Consider the following 21,296-nt stretch of genomic DNA (forward strand, 5'->3'; position numbering starts at 1 on the left):
GGAGTCAGAGAGGGCCGGGTTTTTTTACAAGGCAGCCCAGTTAAGCCCATCGGAGTGGGTCAGAGTCATCAGAGTGGGTACCGCCCAGCCCGGGTCCGTGTTCCAAATAGCACCCTAGTCCCTATGAGGTACCCTACCCCTGACCGGGCCCATAGGGCTCTGGTCAAAATTAGGGCACTATATAGGGAATTTGTGCCATTTGGGACGCACACCCAGGCGGCTCTCAGACGGGATTATGGGATGACAGCGGTAAGGGAAAGAAAGGGCAGCGTGGACTGGAGAGAGGCAGGGGAGAGAGGCACCGGCACAGCCAGATCTCATCACCAATGAGTTCCAGATGGAACCCTAGGCCCCCAGTCAGGTTCTCACAGATAGGCTGCATCCCAAATGGCTTTTGACTTTTGAAAGGTAGTGCACTATAAAGGGAATAGGATTCCATTTTGGACGCATATGATGATACACTGCCATACCTCCGCAGCTCTAGAGTGGGGATACTGTGCTCTGCATGGGGCTTAAACTTGGCTTTTTTATAACAGAGATAGACTGCATTTTATGTGGAAAGTTCGCATAAATTAACGACTACTGCTACATCTGTCTTTTTATGCTCTATTCAAGCTAGCTATAGCCAGAAAAAGGTCATCATAAATTGAACGATGAGAATTAACTTTTGTTTTTTTTCCCAGTAGGTTCTTAATAGTATATTTTGGGTGTCTCCTGTTTTACAGGCAGGTTGTTCAAACCACATGATGCTTTTATTTATCTGTCCTCACCTCTCACACCATAGCATTGTTTCTGTTAGCCATCCTTGGCCTCTCATCCATCATTGGACAATCAAATCAATACAGATTATTTTGTAGTCAAATTACTCTTGACTGAATGGTCCAATATTCCCTCTTTTTCTCTGTTATGTTTCCTTCCTGCTCTTAGATCTGGTTGGCCCCAGCTGCAGTCCGATTCTGCTCACTCCTCCAGACCTACAGCCCAGCCCAGTAGAACCACCCGCACTGAGTTGAACATCCTCCAAAGAAACATGGAGGCCAGTCTAACTATTCAGCCTCACAACCACCATATCCGCCCCACATACACAGCCATCCTAACCATACTTCCTCCTGGTGTGCACATGTGAGAATAACACATTTGTGTATATTACAATACACATGGTTTATTACTAATATCCTGTATCTCATTATTGTCATACTTGTGATTTGTATGAAGCTCTATGTAATAAATATGTCTCTTAATGAATTTGACCAGATATTTTATTTTGTATATAACTGTAAAGATTTATTATGGTAAAATTATTATTTGTACCCACAATAGTTAGGTTCTCTTGTGTAGACACACTGCAAGGCCCCACATCCAATAATTTCTACATCCATTTCAGAGAGGAAATTATCTATATTTCTCGTATCTTTGGTGTATGTATTGTGGGGTATTTGTCATACCAGTAAAGGTGTATACATAACCTAAGTTGCTCATACAGTATATGGGAAAATACATGCATTGTCACTGTCATTTTAAGTACAAATGTTATTCATGTTCAAGATACTAACATGATCTCTGTTGAAAATATCAGCACCCCTCTTATCAGGCAAAGAAAGGTTTAGTCGCCATTATCAGTCAGGTTCAATCGCCATTATCAGTGCACCAAGTTCTCACCCACTGTTTGACATGGTAGACATTTCATCCTGTCTGAGGACCCTAGATCTCTGGCCATTGATTAGTTGGAGTGGGAAGTTCTCCTCCCAGATAGAGAGAAAGAGAACGAGGGAGAGAGATAATGAGAGAGAGAGAGAGAGAGAGAGAGAAGAACAAGGTAGAGAAATAGAGAGCGAACGAGGTAGAGAGAGAAAGGAGGTGCTGACAAGAGCCAGGGCGGAACCATCACCATAACTCAGGACCCTAATGATTGCTGTGTGTGAGAGAAAGCAGAGGGCTACAGGACCGGTATGTATGTATGCCCTGGGAGATCTGACCTCCTTTACCTCTACCATTCACCTACATATTTCACTGTACAGCCACGCTGCCCTGACACACACTGACATATGACAGACACAAATGATTTAATTTGATAGATAACTAACCCAATCAATGTTCATGGTATGATGTCATTTAGGTGGGTGTAGTTGTTGTTTATGTTTAATGTCTTTGATAGCTTGATTGGTTTTTAATAATAATAATTTGGTGGGTGCTTATATTTGTCCTATTTCATACAAGTGTGTGTTAATACGCAGGTGTGAATTGGAAATGTGATTTTTGCATATCCAACCTCTCCCTGAGACACCCTCTGAGAGTGGGGTCATAGCCAGGGTCTGCCATTATAATCGGTGACCCTGGAGCCTTGCTCAAGGGAAATAGAAATATAATTTATATTTCTGTGGGCCCAAAGCTCTAACCTGCTAGACTACCTGCCGCCCGTAATGATTGATGTGAGCTTATGTGTCTTAGATCACCAATGACAGGTAAGTGCTAGTGGAGGATAGACATAAATTCATTTCAGACTGAATCCATTACCATTATTATTACCAATATAATACATCCGCAAAGCTACTCTGTTGATCTTTTCAGCTCTATCTGACCTCTTCAACTTTTTGGAGTAAACATAACGCTAAGCAACAATGGGAGGCATACAAATATTTATTTCATCAGGTGTGCAAAAAAAAGAAGTTATATTGAATATCAAAAAGAAATTAAGGGATAACGTGGGTCTGCTAGGTAATAGACCACCATATTGTTCTATTATTATCCATTCCTACTTGTCAAGGTCAGACAGGCCAGGCCTTGCCGAATGTTACACGGTCGTCCCTGCTTCAGTTCAGCTCAGCTTGACTTCACAATGTGGCGCCTCGCCCGCCCCGCTCGGGCTGTTTTACATTTGCAGTCTTGTAAGGATTTTTCCAACTCAGTCATTTGGGGCTGGGATTTGTGCGGAGCTCTGTGTTCTACACTAGCGTTGACTTAACAGCGATTCCTTAAGCTCCCATCTGGTTGGCCAGGGACCTTCTCCGAAGTCCCACTTCAACAGGCGGGAACGCTGCTTTGGAACGGACCTCGGGTTTGTAGCCAAAGTGCTAAGCGTTTACTACCCTATTGTGGTTCAAAGACATGGGCTAACGCTAACTAAGGGCTGTTAGCCTAGCGGATGTTTGGCTTCATGCTAAGTGGTGTCACGCTAGCTTACAACATAGCTAGCAGAGGCTTATGGCTGAAGGTGAGATCTAGACCTACAAACACTTGAGCTCTGCTCAAATGGACTGCATGTGTGGGCTTGTTGTGTAGTTGACCTGCAGCCCATGTTTAAAAGTTCAACAGATTTCTAACTGGCAAAGTTTCTCAACACAAGCAGAGAAGGCAAATTAAATGAAGGCTTTACTCAAGGTCTCAACAAAACATTTGGACTGTTACTTCAATCTCTTCGCACATACACATCCATGTCCCACTGCGTCGTTTGCTGATAATAATATGATAAAGTTTTGCATTTAAATGTTTTTCTTAGAAAGTTTAATCAATTCATTACTGGTACATACGTGTCCATCTTAATCCTAAACACACTACTTCAAACACATCAAAGGCATAATGGATACTCTTCACTTTGCTGAACACATCTCCTTTTGACACTGTTTGACATTGATCATTTTTTAAAGCCATTATATGGCACGCTATAGGAGGGGTTCTTCCTCTGGAATACTCATCATCATCATCACAGTCCTGATGCTCCTCCAGTCAGGATAACATGGGTCTGAAGGTGCAGAGCTTTTGGGCAGATGTAGGCTTCTATTGGAGTTTGGCCACTCTGATTTGCTTCTCTTCATGCTAAACTACTATAGCTTCCACTGTGCAACTTGGAAAGGTCATCATGGCTGTATTTCAACATAATCTCACTTCAGATGCCTCACAGGCAGTTCAAAGTTGGCTGGCTGGCTAGGGGGAGTCTGGTTGATTCTGGACCGAACGGGTGGGTGGACATCGCTGCTGCCTCAGGAGCCACACAGCACCCCATAGCCCTAGCTATCATTCCAGTGGGCCCCTACACTGCTCTGCCCCATCTGGTACTGGTAGGACGGGTCCCGGATGGATGAGGGGGCACTCTGTGTTGGGAAGGCCGAGAACTCCCTGTGAGGCAGGAGAGGAGACCCAGGCCCAGGCTTCCTGTGGTACAGAGGAGGATAGACCAGCGGCCTACTATCCCTGGAACCAGGAACCGGTGGAGAAGAAGACGAGGCGGAGGATGACGAGGGGATGACGGCCAGGCCACGCTGTGCCGTGGCTGGACTGTAGACTCCTATGTCGGGCTGGGGGCGTGAGGGACCAGAGGGGGTGTGGTGGGGCACCACGGAGGTGGCGGTGGCAGTACTGGTGAAGTGAGCAGTGAAGGGCTGGTAGGGGACAGCCTCCACTGTCTGCACACTGTACCGGGGGTAAGGCTGCACCGACGCCCACACGTTGCAGTTCAGAGAGGGGGGAACCAGGTCGTCAGCCCCCACAGCCCCTTGGCCGTTCTCTCCCTCCATCCCTCCGTACATACAGGCCTCCCTGGAGCTTATGGCCTCACCGCAGTAGGGGTGGGACAACAGTGGCGGCTCATAGGAGGGAGGAGAACGGAAGTAGTGTTCCTCCGAGACTGCTGGAGGAGCCGTGTCCAGATACGGCCGTTTACAACCCAGTTCCAAGTGCCTGGTGTTATCTGTAAAGAAATGAAGATTGAATCATCATAACTGAATGCAAAAACTCAATGTATCACCCTGCTTTCCTATGATGCTTCTTCATACTGTTCGGAACTGTGTACCAATCCATTTATATTGGGTGATATTGATGTGTAGCACCAAAAGATGTGTTGCAAGACAACAAAGTTTTCTGAAAGACTAATGAGGACTGCCCATTGTCTGTGATTGACAGGTGTGGAGATTTTCAGGTAGGTCTGTAGCTAACCCACCTCTGTGTTTAAAGCAGTGGTAGAGCAGGCTGGGCTCTCGGCTGGAAGGGAAGGAATTGGAGATGTGTTCCTGGTGGTCTGAGTTCCCCAGGGGCACCCCACCCTCATACTGGTAGTGGGACAGGACCTGGGGGTGCCCCGACAGGTGTACCCCAGCTCCCAGCTTCCCCGTCAGGTGACCGTGTGAGGATAGGAGCCTCTGGCGAACCATGTTCTTAGAAATCACTGGGTAGTCTTTTCTACGGACAGGAAGGAGAAACAAGAATGGAAGGATTAGCGTTACAGTGTGGGGGAAGCTAGTCTGAAAATATAGTTTAACAAGCCAATTACTTCACACTGGAAGAAGTTAAGCTATACCAAAGCTACCCTTAAGAAAAATATAGTTTACTTACTTAAGTTACTTTGAAAAAGTAGTTCACTACATCCAAACTACTTAGTGAAAAATGATCATATCTAAATCTGAAATGTCATAGACTACAAATTGCAAGAACAGATCACTCTGGAGTCAGATGTTAACCGAATGTGTAGTTTAAACACAAAAAGTGATTATGCACACAAAAAAAGGTGTTTCAAGTGAGAATTGGGCAGGTCTGATGTAAAAAAGAAGGTACATTCTTGCCTACACCCATATGTTATTTTTGCTAGTTAGCTAGTTAGCTACACCACTACATGGCAACTACTGAAAACACTACCAAGATTTGAATTTAGTTCAACTACCACCAAGCTACTGCAAAATGTAATTAAATTACTAAATGTAGTTCACTACTCCCCAACACTTGCGTTAATAGATTCTACTTTGCAGAGAGAGAACGATGTATTAAAGGAAGCAAGCACAGTTAATCCATTCACAGGTGGGGAAAGAATCTGCTTAAGGAAGAAATGGAACAAGTTCCAAAAGGAAAAAATGGTTCCAATGAATGATGTACTGTGTCAAAAGAAGAATTGTTTCCATGATAAAGTAAATATTCCATATACTTTTATTGAGTGGCACATTCCCATAAACATACGGAACATACCCCTGGAGTCTGGAGACACGCAGGTCCCCTTCATCGCTGCCACGGAAACCCTTGGCAAACGGATTGTTCTCGATCTTTAGCTGAGTTATCTGGGAAGACAGCAACATATCTTGTCACTGCACTGACTCATCATGAAATGTGCAGCTAGGTTCAGTCAAAACTTGACTATGAAAACTTGACTTGATCTATAACTGTTCATTTTGGATTTGGAACCTTTCTCCTGCAGATAGTGTTTTGAAGACACGCTCTCGTATTACTGACATTAGAAACGTGTCAGACTATGTGCAGAAGACGTTGAACATCAGACAGCAGGTGGACAACTACATGCTTGGTACACATACTGTACCTTATGGTTCTGGTAGGAGGTGACGGAGATGAAGGCTGTCTCATGAAACACGTGAGTGCAGTAGGCTGTGTTCTTAGACCCAAAGGCGTTGTTCTCGTCGGCCTTGACGATGTGGAGCCGAGGCTGGTACTTGTGCATCGAGTTCAGGATGATCTATCAGTGGGAAGGAAGGAAATGTAGAAGAATAGAAAAACCAGTACAAGGTCAGACCAACAAAGTCGTTCACAGCACACAGTCCTCTTAGAGGCACCAGTGAATGACCGGCCACCACCACAGTCTTGAGACTTTTTAAGATGTTTGTTTAAGAGGTTAGTTTTTTCCCCCTTTAAATGAATGATTGTCCCTGGCCTAGATACTAAAAGCCAAGTGATGTAATTGTATTGACTTGAATAGACTCATAGTGTGAATGGCGTGCTTAAGATGCTCAGGTTTTCCATGGCTAGCCTTTTTTGGAGGTAGGCCTATTTTAATGCTCCTGGAGTCGGCGTTAGTGTGCATACAATGCCCAACTTTGTCCATACAATGTGGACATTTGTCAATGTAGTGTAGTTCAATGTGTTGATACTGAAAAGTGGGCACCCCTTTGTCACACTTGAGTTGCAACTGTATAGTGCATTAATCAGCACGTGTGGAGTGTGCTCAATGTTTGGGTTGGGGGGGGCTAGGTCAGCACATCGGCACCAGTCTGCTCAGAGTAGCCCAGTAGCCTAGGAACATGCTCACTGGAGCGTCAGCAGGACTGGAGCAGGGTCATCTCCAGCGTAACTCTGTCAGGACCGATGAGCATCAAGCTCTCCCACCTCTCCTACCTTCTAGACTCACAGCCCGCTGGTACTAGAGCCTTGACTTAAGAGGCCAGCCCCTCCAGGAGGCTACCACAGGAAGAGGTTAAGACTAATTTGGGAGGACGGGCTCATAGTAATGGCTAGAACGGAATAAATTGAATGGTATCGAACACATCAAATGCACGGTTTCCATGTGTTTGATACCACTCCATTCCAGCCATTATTATGAGCCAATCTCCCCTCAGCAGCCTCCTATGCTATCAGGGCACAGGCGGCCGGGGTCATAGTTGCACCCTGAACAGCCCAATGCTCACATGCCCCTTCCCCCTTTTTGTTGGGGCAAGGTTCAGACAGAGATAATCAATTGGTTCATTGGCTGACTACAGACCCTGTAGTGACGAAACTGATAGAAATAAGCTAGTGGTTGGTTGACTGGAGACTATGGTCACGACCTTTGTCTAGTCTGCTAGTCTGGCCGGGGTCTGTCTGGAGGCAGTGCAGGAAGGAGTCTGACTCCCTCTGTGCTGTCTGGTTGCATTGATCAGGACAAGCCTTCCTTGGATCAATCCAGAACCAAATCATGCATTCTCTCTTTCATCTTTTGGGTAAAAAAGCCAGCCCCAGACAGTCTGCTAACTGGTTTATAAACCAAGACACGCAGTGACAGCTGGGAAGTGACAGCATTTCAGGAGTGATTCCTTGGACCATCTCTTGGTCAACAGTAGCAGGGGTCAGTGGGAGCCCAGATCCCAGATCAGTGATAGTGTTTTTACTGCTGATGCTGACAGGTCAGATCCCAGATCAGTGATAGTGTTTTTACTGCTGATGCTGAGAGGTCAGCAGCAAAGGGAGGGGAAGGGCAGAGTTTGTGGGGGATGGTCAGGAAGGGGAAGGGTTGTCATAGATCTGAGATACCCCTGGGTTGAATCAAGCTGATGGCCATCCTGCTCTGGACTGTGGACTAGCAGCCATGCTGACCCACATACTTGAACACACAGTCATGCAGACCGCATACTCACATATACATAAACAAACACTCTTGAAAAGACACACTCTCAAATGCACAAACAACAGAGTCTGTCATTGACTGTCATTAGCTCACTTCACAAGCTGTTTTATTTCAACTGTGGGTCAGTTTATAGCAGGGGTGTCAAACTCATTTTGCCTCTCGGTCTTGGCAGTTAAAATTGGTCATATTTCCTAGGAGTCAAAATATGAAAAAAATAGTCCTCTATCCATCATTTCTAGAGTTTTCTGTGCTCCCTGACTGTCTAGCTTTCATTTCAGTGATTATTAGCGAGCTAGATTTTATCCCTCCCACCCCCATGGGCCGTATGCCATATGTTTGACACCCCTGGTTTAGTGGGTCAGGTGGGTGGTGGATCCAGTGCTATGCAGGCCAGAGGGAGGGAGAGGCTCTCTGGCTCCCCTGCTGGCGTGGGCTGTTCTATCAGCAGGGCTTAGTAAGACCTGGCCCCTCTCTCTCTCTTTGTCCTCATTACTCGCCCTTATCACTATCCAGGCGGCGGACTCAACCTGACAGCGAGCCCCGCCACTGATCCCAGGGGTTATGAACCTAATGAGCTCGCCTTCTGACGGGATGGCTTTGGACAAGCCTTCCCAGAGTTCCTCTGGGCAGCACTGCTGCCGCAGTCACACTTCTCACTCCCTCTGTGGCAAGATGCTCACTTTCTCTCGTATGCTTTCTCTCGCTTCCTCTCTTCTCTCACCGTCACTCCCTCCACTTCAGTCCATCTTTCACCCTCTCTCCTGCTCTCTTCCTTTTCCTCTCTGGCCATCCTTCCTCGAGTCCTTCCCCCTCTCTCACTCTCATTCCATGAAGACAGCTTTATGACTCTGTCTCTTGTTAAAAAACACATCTATTCGGCTGTTGTTTTAACACTAGTCTTTTTAAGTCTCATCTACTGTGTAGTTTTGACAAAATGAGCTGTGTCCAATCACCTCTCTTGTTTTACATGACCAGGAGAAGTGATAAGCTCTATTGTGTGAAATGACCCAGTGCCTTCCTGGGATGTGAATTCACCTAAATTGTGAGGCATCAGTAAAGGGAAAGAGGGATAGCTAGTCAGTTGTATAACTGAATGCATCTTCTGCATTTAACCCAACCCCTCTGAATCAGAGAGGTGCAGCGGGGCTGCCTTAATCGACATCCACGTCATCGGCACCCGGGGAACAGTAGGTTAACTGCCATGCTCATGGTCAGAACGACAGATTTTTACCTAGTCAGCTCGGGGTTTCGTTACCTGCCGCCCAGCTAATCATCTCTCTCTCTCTCTCTCTCTACCCCTTTACAGTTAATTTAGCTTAAAGATTATAAACGTTGACATTAGTTTGTAGACTGAGGATCACTCACATGCCCAAAGGGGTCCAGGTGGTTGTTGGTGAGCTTTAGCTTCTGGAAGGACACCATCTGCCTCATCCAGTGGGCTCCTGTAGCAGGGGAGTCTGGATGGACATAGAGCCTCCCTGGCATGGCCGGCTCTGCCTTGCCTGCCACCATCCTGAGTAGAAAGAGAAGGAGAAGAGAGAAGAACGAGAGTGGGAAGGAAAGAGAGGGAGATGAAGAGAAAAATGAAGGTGCAACGTCGTGATCGTCATAAGGACCCCTTGGCTAGCAGCAACCAACGACCATTACTCTGCCAAGATGTCTCAGCCATTGTGGCAATCCAGCAACCATATGCAACCCAGCAGCCCAGTGATCTAGCAAACCCTATTGTCAACCTCTTGTCACGGCATGGCTAAATCTTCCAGCAGCCACACAACTCCATTCAGGCTCACTGATTGTCCTCTGATGCCGAAGAATCCCTTTTTTATAACAAACACATGTAGCTCCAGTCAGTAATGGCAGCGGTTTCAGCCGTCACACTATGGGCTATAGGAACCATTCCTCCAGACTGGAGGTGGTGGTTGGTGGTGGCTGCTTCAACCGTAACATCACTGCTAATTACGCTCCTCCAAGGTGTCGCTGAGAAACTCCAGAACCCACGCTGGCAAACGCTGGGATTCCAGGCCCTCCCAGGCCATCCCACAAAGATCGGGAACAAATGGCTGTAAAACAAGAAATGGCTGGGTTTCTGCTGGAGAAAGCAAAGCACAGTTGTGCATTTTATGGGGGCTTTGTTTGGGTCTCAAATGGTACCCTGCATTGTGCACTACTTTTGACTACGGGCCCTGGGATTAGGGTGCCATTTAGGATGCAGACTTTTCTTTTCTTGGCGTGACGTCGGGTTCTGGTTTCAGTACGCCCTACCCTGGAGACGGTTGTTTTGTCATTTGCACGGCCAGCAGTGCCAACGGTTGATGCTGCAGAAGCAGGCTGTGGTGGCATCACCGGTCATGGCCAGAGGGATACAGTTTATATCAAATTGATGTCAAAAGTTGCATTTTTTTGCATTTTAGCTAAACCTAACCCTTTTCCTAACCTTAACCTAACTCTCCTAACCTGCTGCGTTAATTCTCCAAACGCGTTTTGAAAAGTCAATTCTTTCTGGTCAATTCTAACATGTTGTTTCCTCTCTAGGCATCACCCAAAGTAAAGGGTCACTGGAAGGCCAGTGGGTACAGCCAAGCTGTTTTTATCCCGTAGGTTTTGACAGGCGGCTTGCCAGTGCCCTGCGGTAATGAACTGTGTGCTAATGACAATCCGTAGCTACAGTTAAGTTTGAGCAGTGACTGAGACATGAGGTTCTGGTCTTGGTGTGCTCTGAAAGAACAAAGGAGCATGCATGGCATGGCATACTATTGTAATATGACCTCAATAACAACAAAGTTGCCTGTGCACAGCCTTGTCACTTAAAATATTACACTACTAGAGATTTTGATGATCATCATACTGTATTTGCGTCCTCTCTCGTTCTGAGAAGTGGTGATTTTTCTCTGCAGCCATGATGTTTGAACATGGTTGGAAGAATGTCTTTTTTGACATAAACGATCCCGTTTTTGTGGGAAGAGGGGATTAGGGCGCTCCTTTTCACAAGAGCAATGATTAAATTGACAGAAACCAGTTGGTTTTCCTCATTATTCAACCACAACAGACTAAATTTAGACATCCATGACTGGAGGCAGCAAGTGCCTGGACTCACGCTCCATCTCTCCATTCCATCAATGAACGGATAGAGCTGAATGAATGAACAGATGAGTGGGAGATGAACATCACACATGTTGGTCTTGAACACAAAGCAAATGTTGTTAACCAATACACACAAAAAATGAGGGTTCCTCAAGGGTTATTTGTGAAGGGTGATGGTTCTATGTGGAACCATACTGACCCAAAGAACCCTTTGAGCCCTTCAATAGTTCTTTGCAGTTTGCGGAGTCAAAAAAGGGTTATTTCCAATTTCAATGATAATTCAAATAATTAAACTCATTATAATATTTTGGGGGGTGGTTTGCTCTTTTTGTACAACAGTGAGTGAGTGTCATTCCAGTTTATCTAATCTTTTTTGTTATGCCATGTTGAAAATTACTATGGCCAGTGACGGTGTTTTGTGAAAGACTAACATATGGCCTTGTGTCAATTGAGAACTGTTGTGTAAGTCAGTGGTTCTCAATTCTCTCCTTAAGGACGCCCAGCTGTTCCAGAGCTAGCACACTTGATTCAACTTGTCAACGAACACTTAAGCCATAAGGCCCGAAGGGGTGTGGTATAAAGCCAATATACCACGGCTAAGGGCTGTTCTTAGGCACAACGCACCCCGATGTGCCTTATTGCTATTATAAACTAGTTACCAACGTAATTAGAGCAGTAAAAATAAATGTTGTTTCATACCCGTCGTATACGGTCTGATATAGCACGGCTGTCAGCCAATCAGCATTCAGGGCTCGAACCACACAGTTTATAAAATAATATAACCTATGGAATTTTAACAATATAATATGGCTAACCAGAAAAAAAGAACCCTGTATGGTTCTTCAAAAAGGTTCTTTGTAGAACTTTTGAGATTGAAAAAGGTTTTTTATAGAACCATTCTCCATAAAGGTTCTATAAAGAACCATTACAAAGTGTTGTACTGTATAAAGCACCAAAAAGGGTTGTAACCATAGAGAACCTTTTTTTATAGTTCTTTATAGGAAAGGGTTCTTTAACACACCATAAAGGTTCCATTTAGAATAATATGAGCATAGTTCTTTATAGATGTCACAGTCGTGAGGAGAGACGGACCAAGGCGCAGCGTGATTGGAGTTCCACATCTTTATTTTTGTGAAACTTAAACAAACCAAGAAACAAGAAACAACCAACGACCGTGAAGTACCGTAGTGCTACATGCACTAACTCAAAACAATATCCCACAAAGCAGGTGGGAGAAAGGGCTTCCTAAATATGATCCCCAATTAGAGGCAACGATTACCAGCTGCCTCTAATTGGAAACCATACAACCCAGCCACATAGAAAATCAATGACTAGAACACCCCCCTAGTCACGGTCTGACCTAAACACCATAGAGAACCGAGGGCTCTCTATGGTCAGGGCGTGACAATAGAACCTTCAAAAAAGGGTTCTATACAGCACCAAAAAGGGATCCGCTATGGTTACCATCCTTTTTGCTGCTGTATGGTTACACATGTAACAACGTTACATTATCCAACATGACATTTGTGAAAGGCGAGGAGGAGAGGGAGGTGTACATAAAGAATATAATGCAGAAAACATGTTAATTTGTACCCTTCCATTTATTTGGTTTGCATAATGATGTCACAGCATGTAAAGTGTTTGTTCCAGAGCCTGCCGGGAACAGTGCCCTCCGCCAGGGATGTGTGTGTGCGTGTGTACTGCTTGTCTGTGTGTATACTGAATGTGGGAGGCAGCATCACCTCAAGCATATAAAACTGTCTGAGAGTGTTAAATGTCTCTCTCATTTGCACCCACCGTTATTGTCTACTCTACAGCATTGGGGGTTGTTTTCCTAAGGTGAGAGGAAGGCCTCAACAGAGCGGTGGGGCTGAATCTGTGGAGCTGAGAAGATGAGAGCTATTTTCACCTTCCTTAAGCTCACCACTCCCTCCCCACCCTCCCTCACCACCCCATTTCTTGACCCCCCTTTCTAAAGCCAATCAGCATCTGAGACAGGGTAGAATGGGTAGATGTCTCATAACAACCATTAAGGATGTTACTCATCTAAACCCTGAGCTTAGAGAAGAACTTGAGCAATACTGCAAACTGGAAGAACCACCCTGACAAGGTTTTTGGTAGGATTTTATAATTGTCTTTGTATGTTTTGTATACTGTTGTGTTGTATGTATTGCTGTATTGTCTGTTCTTAATATGTAGATTTTTGTATTGACTGTATAGGAGCTCCCGAGTGGTGCAGCGGTCTAAGGCACTGCATCTCAGTGCTAGAGGCGTCACTACAGACCCTGGTTTTATTCCAGGCTGTATCACAACCGGCCATGATTGGGAGTCCCATAGGGCGATGCACAATTGGTCCAGCGTCGTCCGGGTTTGGCTGAGGTAGGCTGTCATTGTAAATAAGAATTTGTTCTTAACTGACTTGCCTAGTTCAAATAAATACATAACAAATAGCTGCTGTGTTGGTGACCAGGTTTCCCTTGTAAAGGAGATTCCTTATCAACAGTCTTCCAGGTTAAATAAAGAATCACATTTTTTAAAAGGTGTCTCTGACTTAACTCACCACTTGTTGTCGCAGAACTTGTAGCGATGGTCGTCGGCAGGGACGATGTCTGTGAGGAGGATGTACTTGGTTTTGGGGTTCATACCTGTCACTTTCACCTTGTAGCTGGGGAACATCCTCCTGTGAAGGACACAAGAAGGGTCTTACATTAAATTAGACATTCCCTAATGACGATGATTTCACCCACCATTATACCCACTAGAAATAAAGCTCGCTCCCCAACTCACTCAAACACGAATTGGGTCAGCAGGTGTTTCGTTATTGGTGACGAAGTCACCTCATCCTGATCCAATTTGGAAAGACTTGCCATTAGCTTCTAAGCACCTTTTGTATCGTAAGACCCGTAAATACAGAGGTTTATATAATGCTTTTTGTCATCGTGCTGCCCTCACACCTTAGAGCTTTGAGGGATGTTGAACGGGATAAGGCTAGTTGATAAGGCGCTTTAGGCAGTGATGTCACCCAAGCTTTTTGAGCACCTAAGAAGAACCTTCCCTCACCTAGCTACCTTACACTGGAAAAGATTTGCCTCTTCAGATGAGCTAATGAAAATCTGCTTTAGCCCCAAGGTGTCTCTCCGTGGGGCTAAGGGCACACGGTAAGCATGCATAAGAGGCTCTTCTCAGGCTTTGCAGGAGGGTTTTAGCCAGCCCTGAGTGTGGCATCAGCACGGAAAGTGTTCTCCCAGGCAGGTGAGCGGACGATTAGCGCTCAGAAAGCATATCAAGCCAGGCTTAAAGACTGATTGGGATGAGCTAGAGAGGTCACAGGGGATCTCAGAGTTGAGGGACATATGTAAAGTACAATCCCACTGGGCACAAACTGGTTGAATCAACGTTATTTCCATGTAATTTGTCAACGTATTGTGACGTGGAATCTACGTGTAAAGTACACGTTGGATTCACGTCTCCACCTCAACCAAAAATAAAAGTTAAAGAATCGGACTAAATCAAAACGTACTTTATTTATAATGCATTTAAGTTTGATTAGACTAGATTCTTTAACTGAGATTTCTGGTAGAGATGGAGAAGTGAATCCAAAATATAAATGATTCATTTGTAGAAAAAATGGATATTGAATTGTCAATGCAACCAAATATCAATATTTAAAGATGTACACTATATATACAAAAATATGTGGACACACCTTCAAATTAATGGATTTGGCTATTTCAGCCACACCTGTTGCTGACAGGGGTATAAAATCGAGCACACAGCCATGCAATCTCCATAGACAAACATTGGCAGAGGAATGGACTTACTGTAGAGCTCAGTGACTTTCAACGTGGCACCGTCATAGGATGCTATCTTTCCAACAAGTCAGTTCGTCAAATTTCTGCCTTGTTAGAGCTGCCCCGGTCAACTGTAAGTGCTGTTATTGTGATATGGAAATGTCTAGGAGCAACAATGGCTCAGCCACGAAGTGGTAGGCCACACAAGCTCACAAAACGGGACCTCTGAGTGCTGAAAATCGTCTGTCCTCGGTTGCAACACTCAATACCGAGTTCCAAACTGCCACTGGAAGCAACTTCAGCACAAGAACTGTTCTTCGGAAGCTTCATGAAATGGGTTTCCATGGCCGAGCAGCCGCACACACACCTAAGATCACCAAAGCTCGACGCCATTGGACTCTGGAGCAGTGGAAACGTGTTCTCTGGAATGATGAATCACGATTCACCAGCTGGCACTCCAACAGACTAATCTTGGTTTGGTATTTTGGTATTTTATTAGGATCCCCATTATCTGTTGCAGAAGCAGCAGCTACTCTTCCTGGGGTCCACAGAAACATGACAAAATACAGAACATTAATAGACAAGATCAGGACAGGACAGAACAACATAAAAAAAAATGTAAAGGCACACGTAGCCTACATATCAATACATACACACAAACTATCTAAGTCAAATAGGGGAGAGGCATTGTGCCGTGAGGTGTTTTGAAACCAGGTTTGCTGTTAATTTGAGCAATATGAGATGGAATTTAGTTACATGCAATAATGGCTCTATATAATACTGTACACTTTCTTGAATTTGTTCTGGATTTGGGGACTGTGAAAAGACCCCTGTTGGGGGGTAAGTGGGGTAAGTGTGTGTGTCAGAGCTGTGTGTAAATTGACTATGCAAACAATTTGGGATTTTCAATTCATTACTGTTTCTTATTAAAAAAAGATGTGATGCAGTCACTCTCTCCTCAACTCTTTGCCAAGAGAGACTAGCATGCATAGTATTTATATCAGCACTCTGATTACAATTTAGAGCAAGACACCCGGAAATGTCCAGGTGGTGCAGTGGTCTAAGGCACTGCATCACAGTGCTAGCTGTGCCACCAGAGATTCTGGGTTTGAGCCCAGGCTCTGTCGCAGCCGGCGACGCACAGTTGGCCAAGTGTCGTCTGGGTTTGTCCAGCAGGGATATCTTTGTCTCATTGCACATTAGTGACTCCTGTGGTGGGCCGGGTGCAGTGCACACTGACCAGGTCGCCAGGTGTATGGTGTTTCTTCCGACACATTGGTGCAGCTGGCTTCCGGGTTGGATGTGCATTGTGTCAAGAAGCAGTGGGGCTTGGTTGGGTTGTGTTTCGGAGGACGCATGGCTCTTGACCTTTGCCTCTCCTGAGTCTGTATGGGAGTTGCAGCGATGAGACAAGACTGTAACTACTACCAATTGGATACCATGAAATTGGGGTAAAAGTAAATTAAAAAATGAAGAGCAAGCTGTTCTGTTCTGGGCCAGCTGCAACTTAACTAGGTCTTTACTTGCAGCACTGGACCACACAACTGGACAATAATCAAGATTAGACAAAACTAGAGCCTGCAGAACTTGCTCTTTGGAGTGTGGTGTCTAAAAAGAAGAGCTTCTCTTTATTATGGACAGACCTCTCCCCATCTTTACAACCATTGAATCTATATGTTTTGACAGTTTACAATCTAAGGTAACGCCAAGTAATTTAGTCTCCTCAACTTGTTCAACAGCCACACCATTCATAACCAGATTCAGCTGAGGTCTAGAACTTAGGAAATTATTTGTACCAAATACAATGCTCTTAGTTTCAGGACCAGTTTATTACTGGCCACCCATTCCAAAACAGACTGCAACTCTTTGTTAAGGGTTTCAGTGACTTCATTAGCTGTGGTTGCTGATACATATATCGTTGAATCATCAGCATACATGGACACACATGTTTTTTTTAATGCCAGTGGTAGGTCATTGGTAAAAATAGAAAAGAGTAGAGGGCCTAGAGAGCTGCCCTGCGGTACACCACACATTACATGTGTGACATGAGAGAAGCTTCCATTAAAGAAAACCCTTTGAGTTCTATTAGATTGATAGCTATGAATCCACAATATGGCAGAGGTTGAAAAGCCATAACATACGTTTTTTTTCAACAAAAGGTTATGGTCAATAATATTAAAGGCTGCACTGAAATCTAACAGTACAGCTCCCACAATCTTTGTATTATCAATTTCTTTCAACCAATCATCAGTCATTTGTGTCAGTGTTGAGTGCCCTTCTCTATAAGCATGATGGAAGTCTGTTGTTCATTTGTTTACAGAGAAATAGCATTGTATTTGGTCAAACACAATTTTTTCAACAGTCTGCTAAGAGCTGGCAGCAAGCTGATAGGTCTGCTGTTAGAACCAGTAAAGGCTGCTTTACCACTCTTGGGTATGGGAATTACTTTGGCTTCCCTCCAGGCCTGAGGACAAAGACTTTCCTCTAGGCTCAGAATAAAGAAATGACAGATAGGAGTGGCTATAGAGTCAACTACCATCTTCAGTAGCTTTCCATCAAAGTTGTCAACGCCAGGAGGTTTGTCCACCTCTCCCACATTAACTTTACAAAATTCTAACTTGCAATGCTTTTCTTTCATTATTATTATTTTTTTATACATGAATATGATGGTGCACTGTTCATTGTTGGAATTTCCTGCTTAAGTTTTCCCACGTTGCCAATGAAGTAATCATAAAATAATTGGTAACATCAAATGGTTTTGTGATGAATAAGCCATCTGATTCGATGAAAGATGAAGTTGAATTTGTCTTTCTGCCCATAACTTAATTTAAAGTACTCCAAAGTTTTTTTTCCATCATTCTTTATATCATTGATCTTGGCTTCATAATACAGTTTCTTCTTCTTTTATTGAGTTTAGTCACATCATTTCTCAATTTGCAGTAAGTCAGCCAGTCAGATGTGCAGCCAGATGTATCAGCCACTCCTTTTGCCCCATCTCTTTCAACCATACAGTTTTTCAATTCCTCATCAATCCATGGAGCCTTAACAGTTCTAACAGTCAGTTTCTTAACAGGTGCATGTTTATCAATAATTGGAAGAAGCAATTTTATAAATTCATCAAGTGCAGCATCTGGATGCTCCTTATTAATCACATCAAACCAACAAATATTTTTAACATCATCCATATGAGAGTCACAGCAAAATCTTTTGTATGATCTATAATACACTATTTTAGGCCCAGCTGATGACAGGAGAACGCTACCTGCCTGAGTGCATAGTGCCAACTGTAAAGTTTGGTGGAGGAGGAATAATGGTCTGGGGCTGTTTTTCATGGTTCGGGCTAGATCCAGTGAAGGGAAATCTTAATGCTACAGCATACAATTACATTTTAGACGATTATGTGCTTCCAACTTTGCAGCAACAGTTTTGGGAAGGCCCTTTCCTCTTTCAGCATGACAATGCCCCCATGTACAAAGCGAGGTCCATACAGAAATGGTTTGTCGAGATCGGTGTGGAAGGACTTGACTGGCCTGCACAGAGCCCTGACATCAACACCATTGAACACCTTTGGGATGAGTTAGAACACCGACTACGAGCCAGGCCTAATCGACCAACATCAGTGCCCGACCTCACCAATGCTCTTGTGGCTGAGTGGAATCAAGTCCACGCAGCAATGTTCCAAAATCTAGTGGAAAGCCTTCCCAGAATAGTGGAGGCTTTTTTAGCAGCAAAGGGGGACCAATTCCATATTAATGCCCATGATTTTGGAATGAAATGTTCGACGAGCAGGTGTCCACATACTTTCACTTGGATAGTTCCATCTGTGCCACTGACTTAGTCTGGCTTTAATTCCAGTTTGTCTACAAATGAATCATTGATATGTTGGATTCACGTCTCCATCTCAACCAAAAATCTAAATTAAAGACTAGGACTAAATCAAACTTTAAATGCACTTTACATAAACTTTGATATGATTTAGTTATATTCTTTAACTTTGACGTGAATTCTACATCAATTATTAATTTCTAGACAAACTGGAATTAAAGTCAGTGGCACAAAAGATACATCTCCTTCAAATGTTGATATCTGGTTGCGTTGACAACCAAACACAATTCAATATGGAGCTGATTCCAACTACGCATATACTGACCTTGATCTTAAGCATGAGAATAGCAAGCTTTTCACCTGCTATTCGTTTTGGGTGGAGATTGAGTAAATGAAGGTGTGGCTGAGGTGTGTCTACAGATATGCTGTATTCTGACCTTTACTTAATTCCCTCATAAATCCACCACCTTTGCTCACAAGGAAACCATTAAAAAAAGTCTGGTGAACATCCTGGTTTCAAGAGAAAAAAAGCATCAACATAATGTTTTCCCGATATAAATAACACCATTCTCCATGGACTGTAATTTACAACTTGACAAGAGCTATTGATAAGAGCTAGGTAAATTATTGATCTGTTTGGATAAGGGAATTGAAAAATATAAAATACACTTGTTTTAGATATATTTTACCTTATAATCTTTGGAGAAAAATGTGAAACCAGTCTTATGGCAGCAAACTGAAGCATATCAACATAACGTTCCCACAGTAAAGTTTATGAAACGCTGAGCCATTATGCAGAATTTTAATTGAACAGCCTTTTAACTTGCAGGGATAGCCACTCTTGAATATCTTAATTATAGACTACCTCAACTTTCTCTGTCTATCATGTTACATATTAGCCACTATCAGTATCGACCATCAGTAGGCCTAATAACAACACATATTTAACTGCCAATGTACTGTTAGTTCCCTTCAGTTGGTATAGACTACATTATCATTCCATTTAATTAAATTTTTTCATTTACCTTCCTTTGCTTCTTCTGTAAATGTCATCACCACCATGTGGTTGTTGCTGAAGATCATTAAATCGTTATGGAGCGGAGTGCAGACCAAGCTGTAACAGTTTGAACCCGATGCATAGAGCAATACTTGGCCGTGTCATCACACAGTTCCATGGTTAGTACAGGCAATAGACCAGGGTATAGACTACTATTGTACACTATTCTCCCTATTAGAATTCTATGTACACTAATCTTCCAACATTACCATGGGTTGAAGAACTGAATGTGGCAATTTCAGAATGAATCAAACCACAGTTTTCTATCTTTCATGCATAAAGGCTCTCCTAATCTGTTTTTTATGATTCCTACATACTTTCCTAACCCAAAATAATCTACGAGATCAGAGTATTTTTAAATCTACCAATTGGTGCTGACACATAGAAAAATATGCATATATTTAGATGGCTTTTCTTTCTTTCCTAATATTCTGAACCCGTTATTTATTCAACCTTAAAATGTGGAAAACATCTCCGGCCACATGCTGAGGTTAGCCTACTGTAATTATAAATGTCTTCTTATGGCATCATAGAAGCGTGCATGTTCAAGACAGCACGCAAAGGTCGCAGGTCAGTGGAGATCTTCACAATTGCTATAATAATCTGTGCAGAATCTCAAACAGCATTGATCCCCTACACTATGTACTTTTGATGTAATCTCAACTACAATCCATGTAATTTGGTTGTGCTATTAGATGAAGCACAGTGATAACACATTAAGTTGATGTATGAATACAAAATATCCGATATTGTATTCCCATTTGAACTTTACTGTGCTTTTAAATGGTTGAAAGCGCAGTGATAACCCATTTCGATGACAACTGGAATTTGGTTGTGCTTTTAGATGGTTGAATGCATAGTGATAACACATCAGTTATTCAACAGACTTCTGGCTGTCTTTTTGAGTGGGGGGATAAAGGTTGAAATCTCATTGATCAACATTTCAATCAAATTTCCGGGTTAAAATGACATGGTGTTCCCAGTGGGATGTTCTTAGAACTCACATGATGGGTTTTGAGAGTGCAGCGGCAGCAGCACCATAAAAAGACAAGTGTAGGAACGCTGTGAGTGTAGCTCTCTGCTCTCATCCGTCTCAGAGAGAGAGGGAGACTCAGGAATGATAGACAGAATATGCTAATATAGCAGACAAGGCCATAAAACACATGAATGGCGCTACCTTCCGTGACCTCTTCCCTGAGAAACGGCTCTCTTTTTCATCACATCTGCGTCAAAGCAAAAAGTTGCAAAGGGATCTGCAGCACCCCTTATAAACCCCTAAGTGCTTTTTAATGGCGGTTCGGATCAGACAGCAGTTTTTACATCTGACTTGTCATCGTACCGCATCACCCCCTGAGAGTAGGGTCGGTCAAAGGGTCTGTACTCCAGTACAGTTGATCTGGTGCTTCCCCTTCTCCTGGCAACAGGTTTAAATAGAAGAGTGTGAGACACACTT

At 43.7% G+C, this 21,296-nt stretch overlaps 1 protein-coding gene across 2 annotated transcripts in view; it reads right to left on the reverse strand.

The window, feature by feature from the left end:
- Window positions 1-2,619: 2,619 nt before the first annotated feature.
- Window positions 2,620-21,296, reverse strand: part of LOC106580997 (T-box transcription factor TBX4) — a 32,777-nt gene continuing 14,100 nt past the window's right edge. For both annotated transcript variants that reach the window (XM_014162636.2, XM_014162635.2), the window contains exons 4-9: window positions 13,731-13,850; window positions 9,455-9,602; window positions 6,296-6,448; window positions 5,950-6,038; window positions 4,934-5,172; window positions 2,620-4,684 (exon numbers count right to left, since the gene is read on the reverse strand). In XM_014162636.2, the coding sequence (XP_014018111.1) occupies window positions 4,005-4,684; window positions 4,934-5,172; window positions 5,950-6,038; window positions 6,296-6,448; window positions 9,455-9,602; window positions 13,731-13,850 (1,429 nt within the window). In that variant the 3' untranslated portion in view covers window positions 2,620-4,004. The remainder of the gene's footprint in view (window positions 4,685-4,933; window positions 5,173-5,949; window positions 6,039-6,295; window positions 6,449-9,454; window positions 9,603-13,730; window positions 13,851-21,296) is intronic.

The sequence above is a fragment of the Salmo salar genome, chromosome ssa20 (assembly GCF_905237065.1).
Source record: "Salmo salar chromosome ssa20, Ssal_v3.1, whole genome shotgun sequence".
NCBI classification, from domain to species: domain Eukaryota; kingdom Metazoa; phylum Chordata; class Actinopteri; order Salmoniformes; family Salmonidae; genus Salmo; species Salmo salar.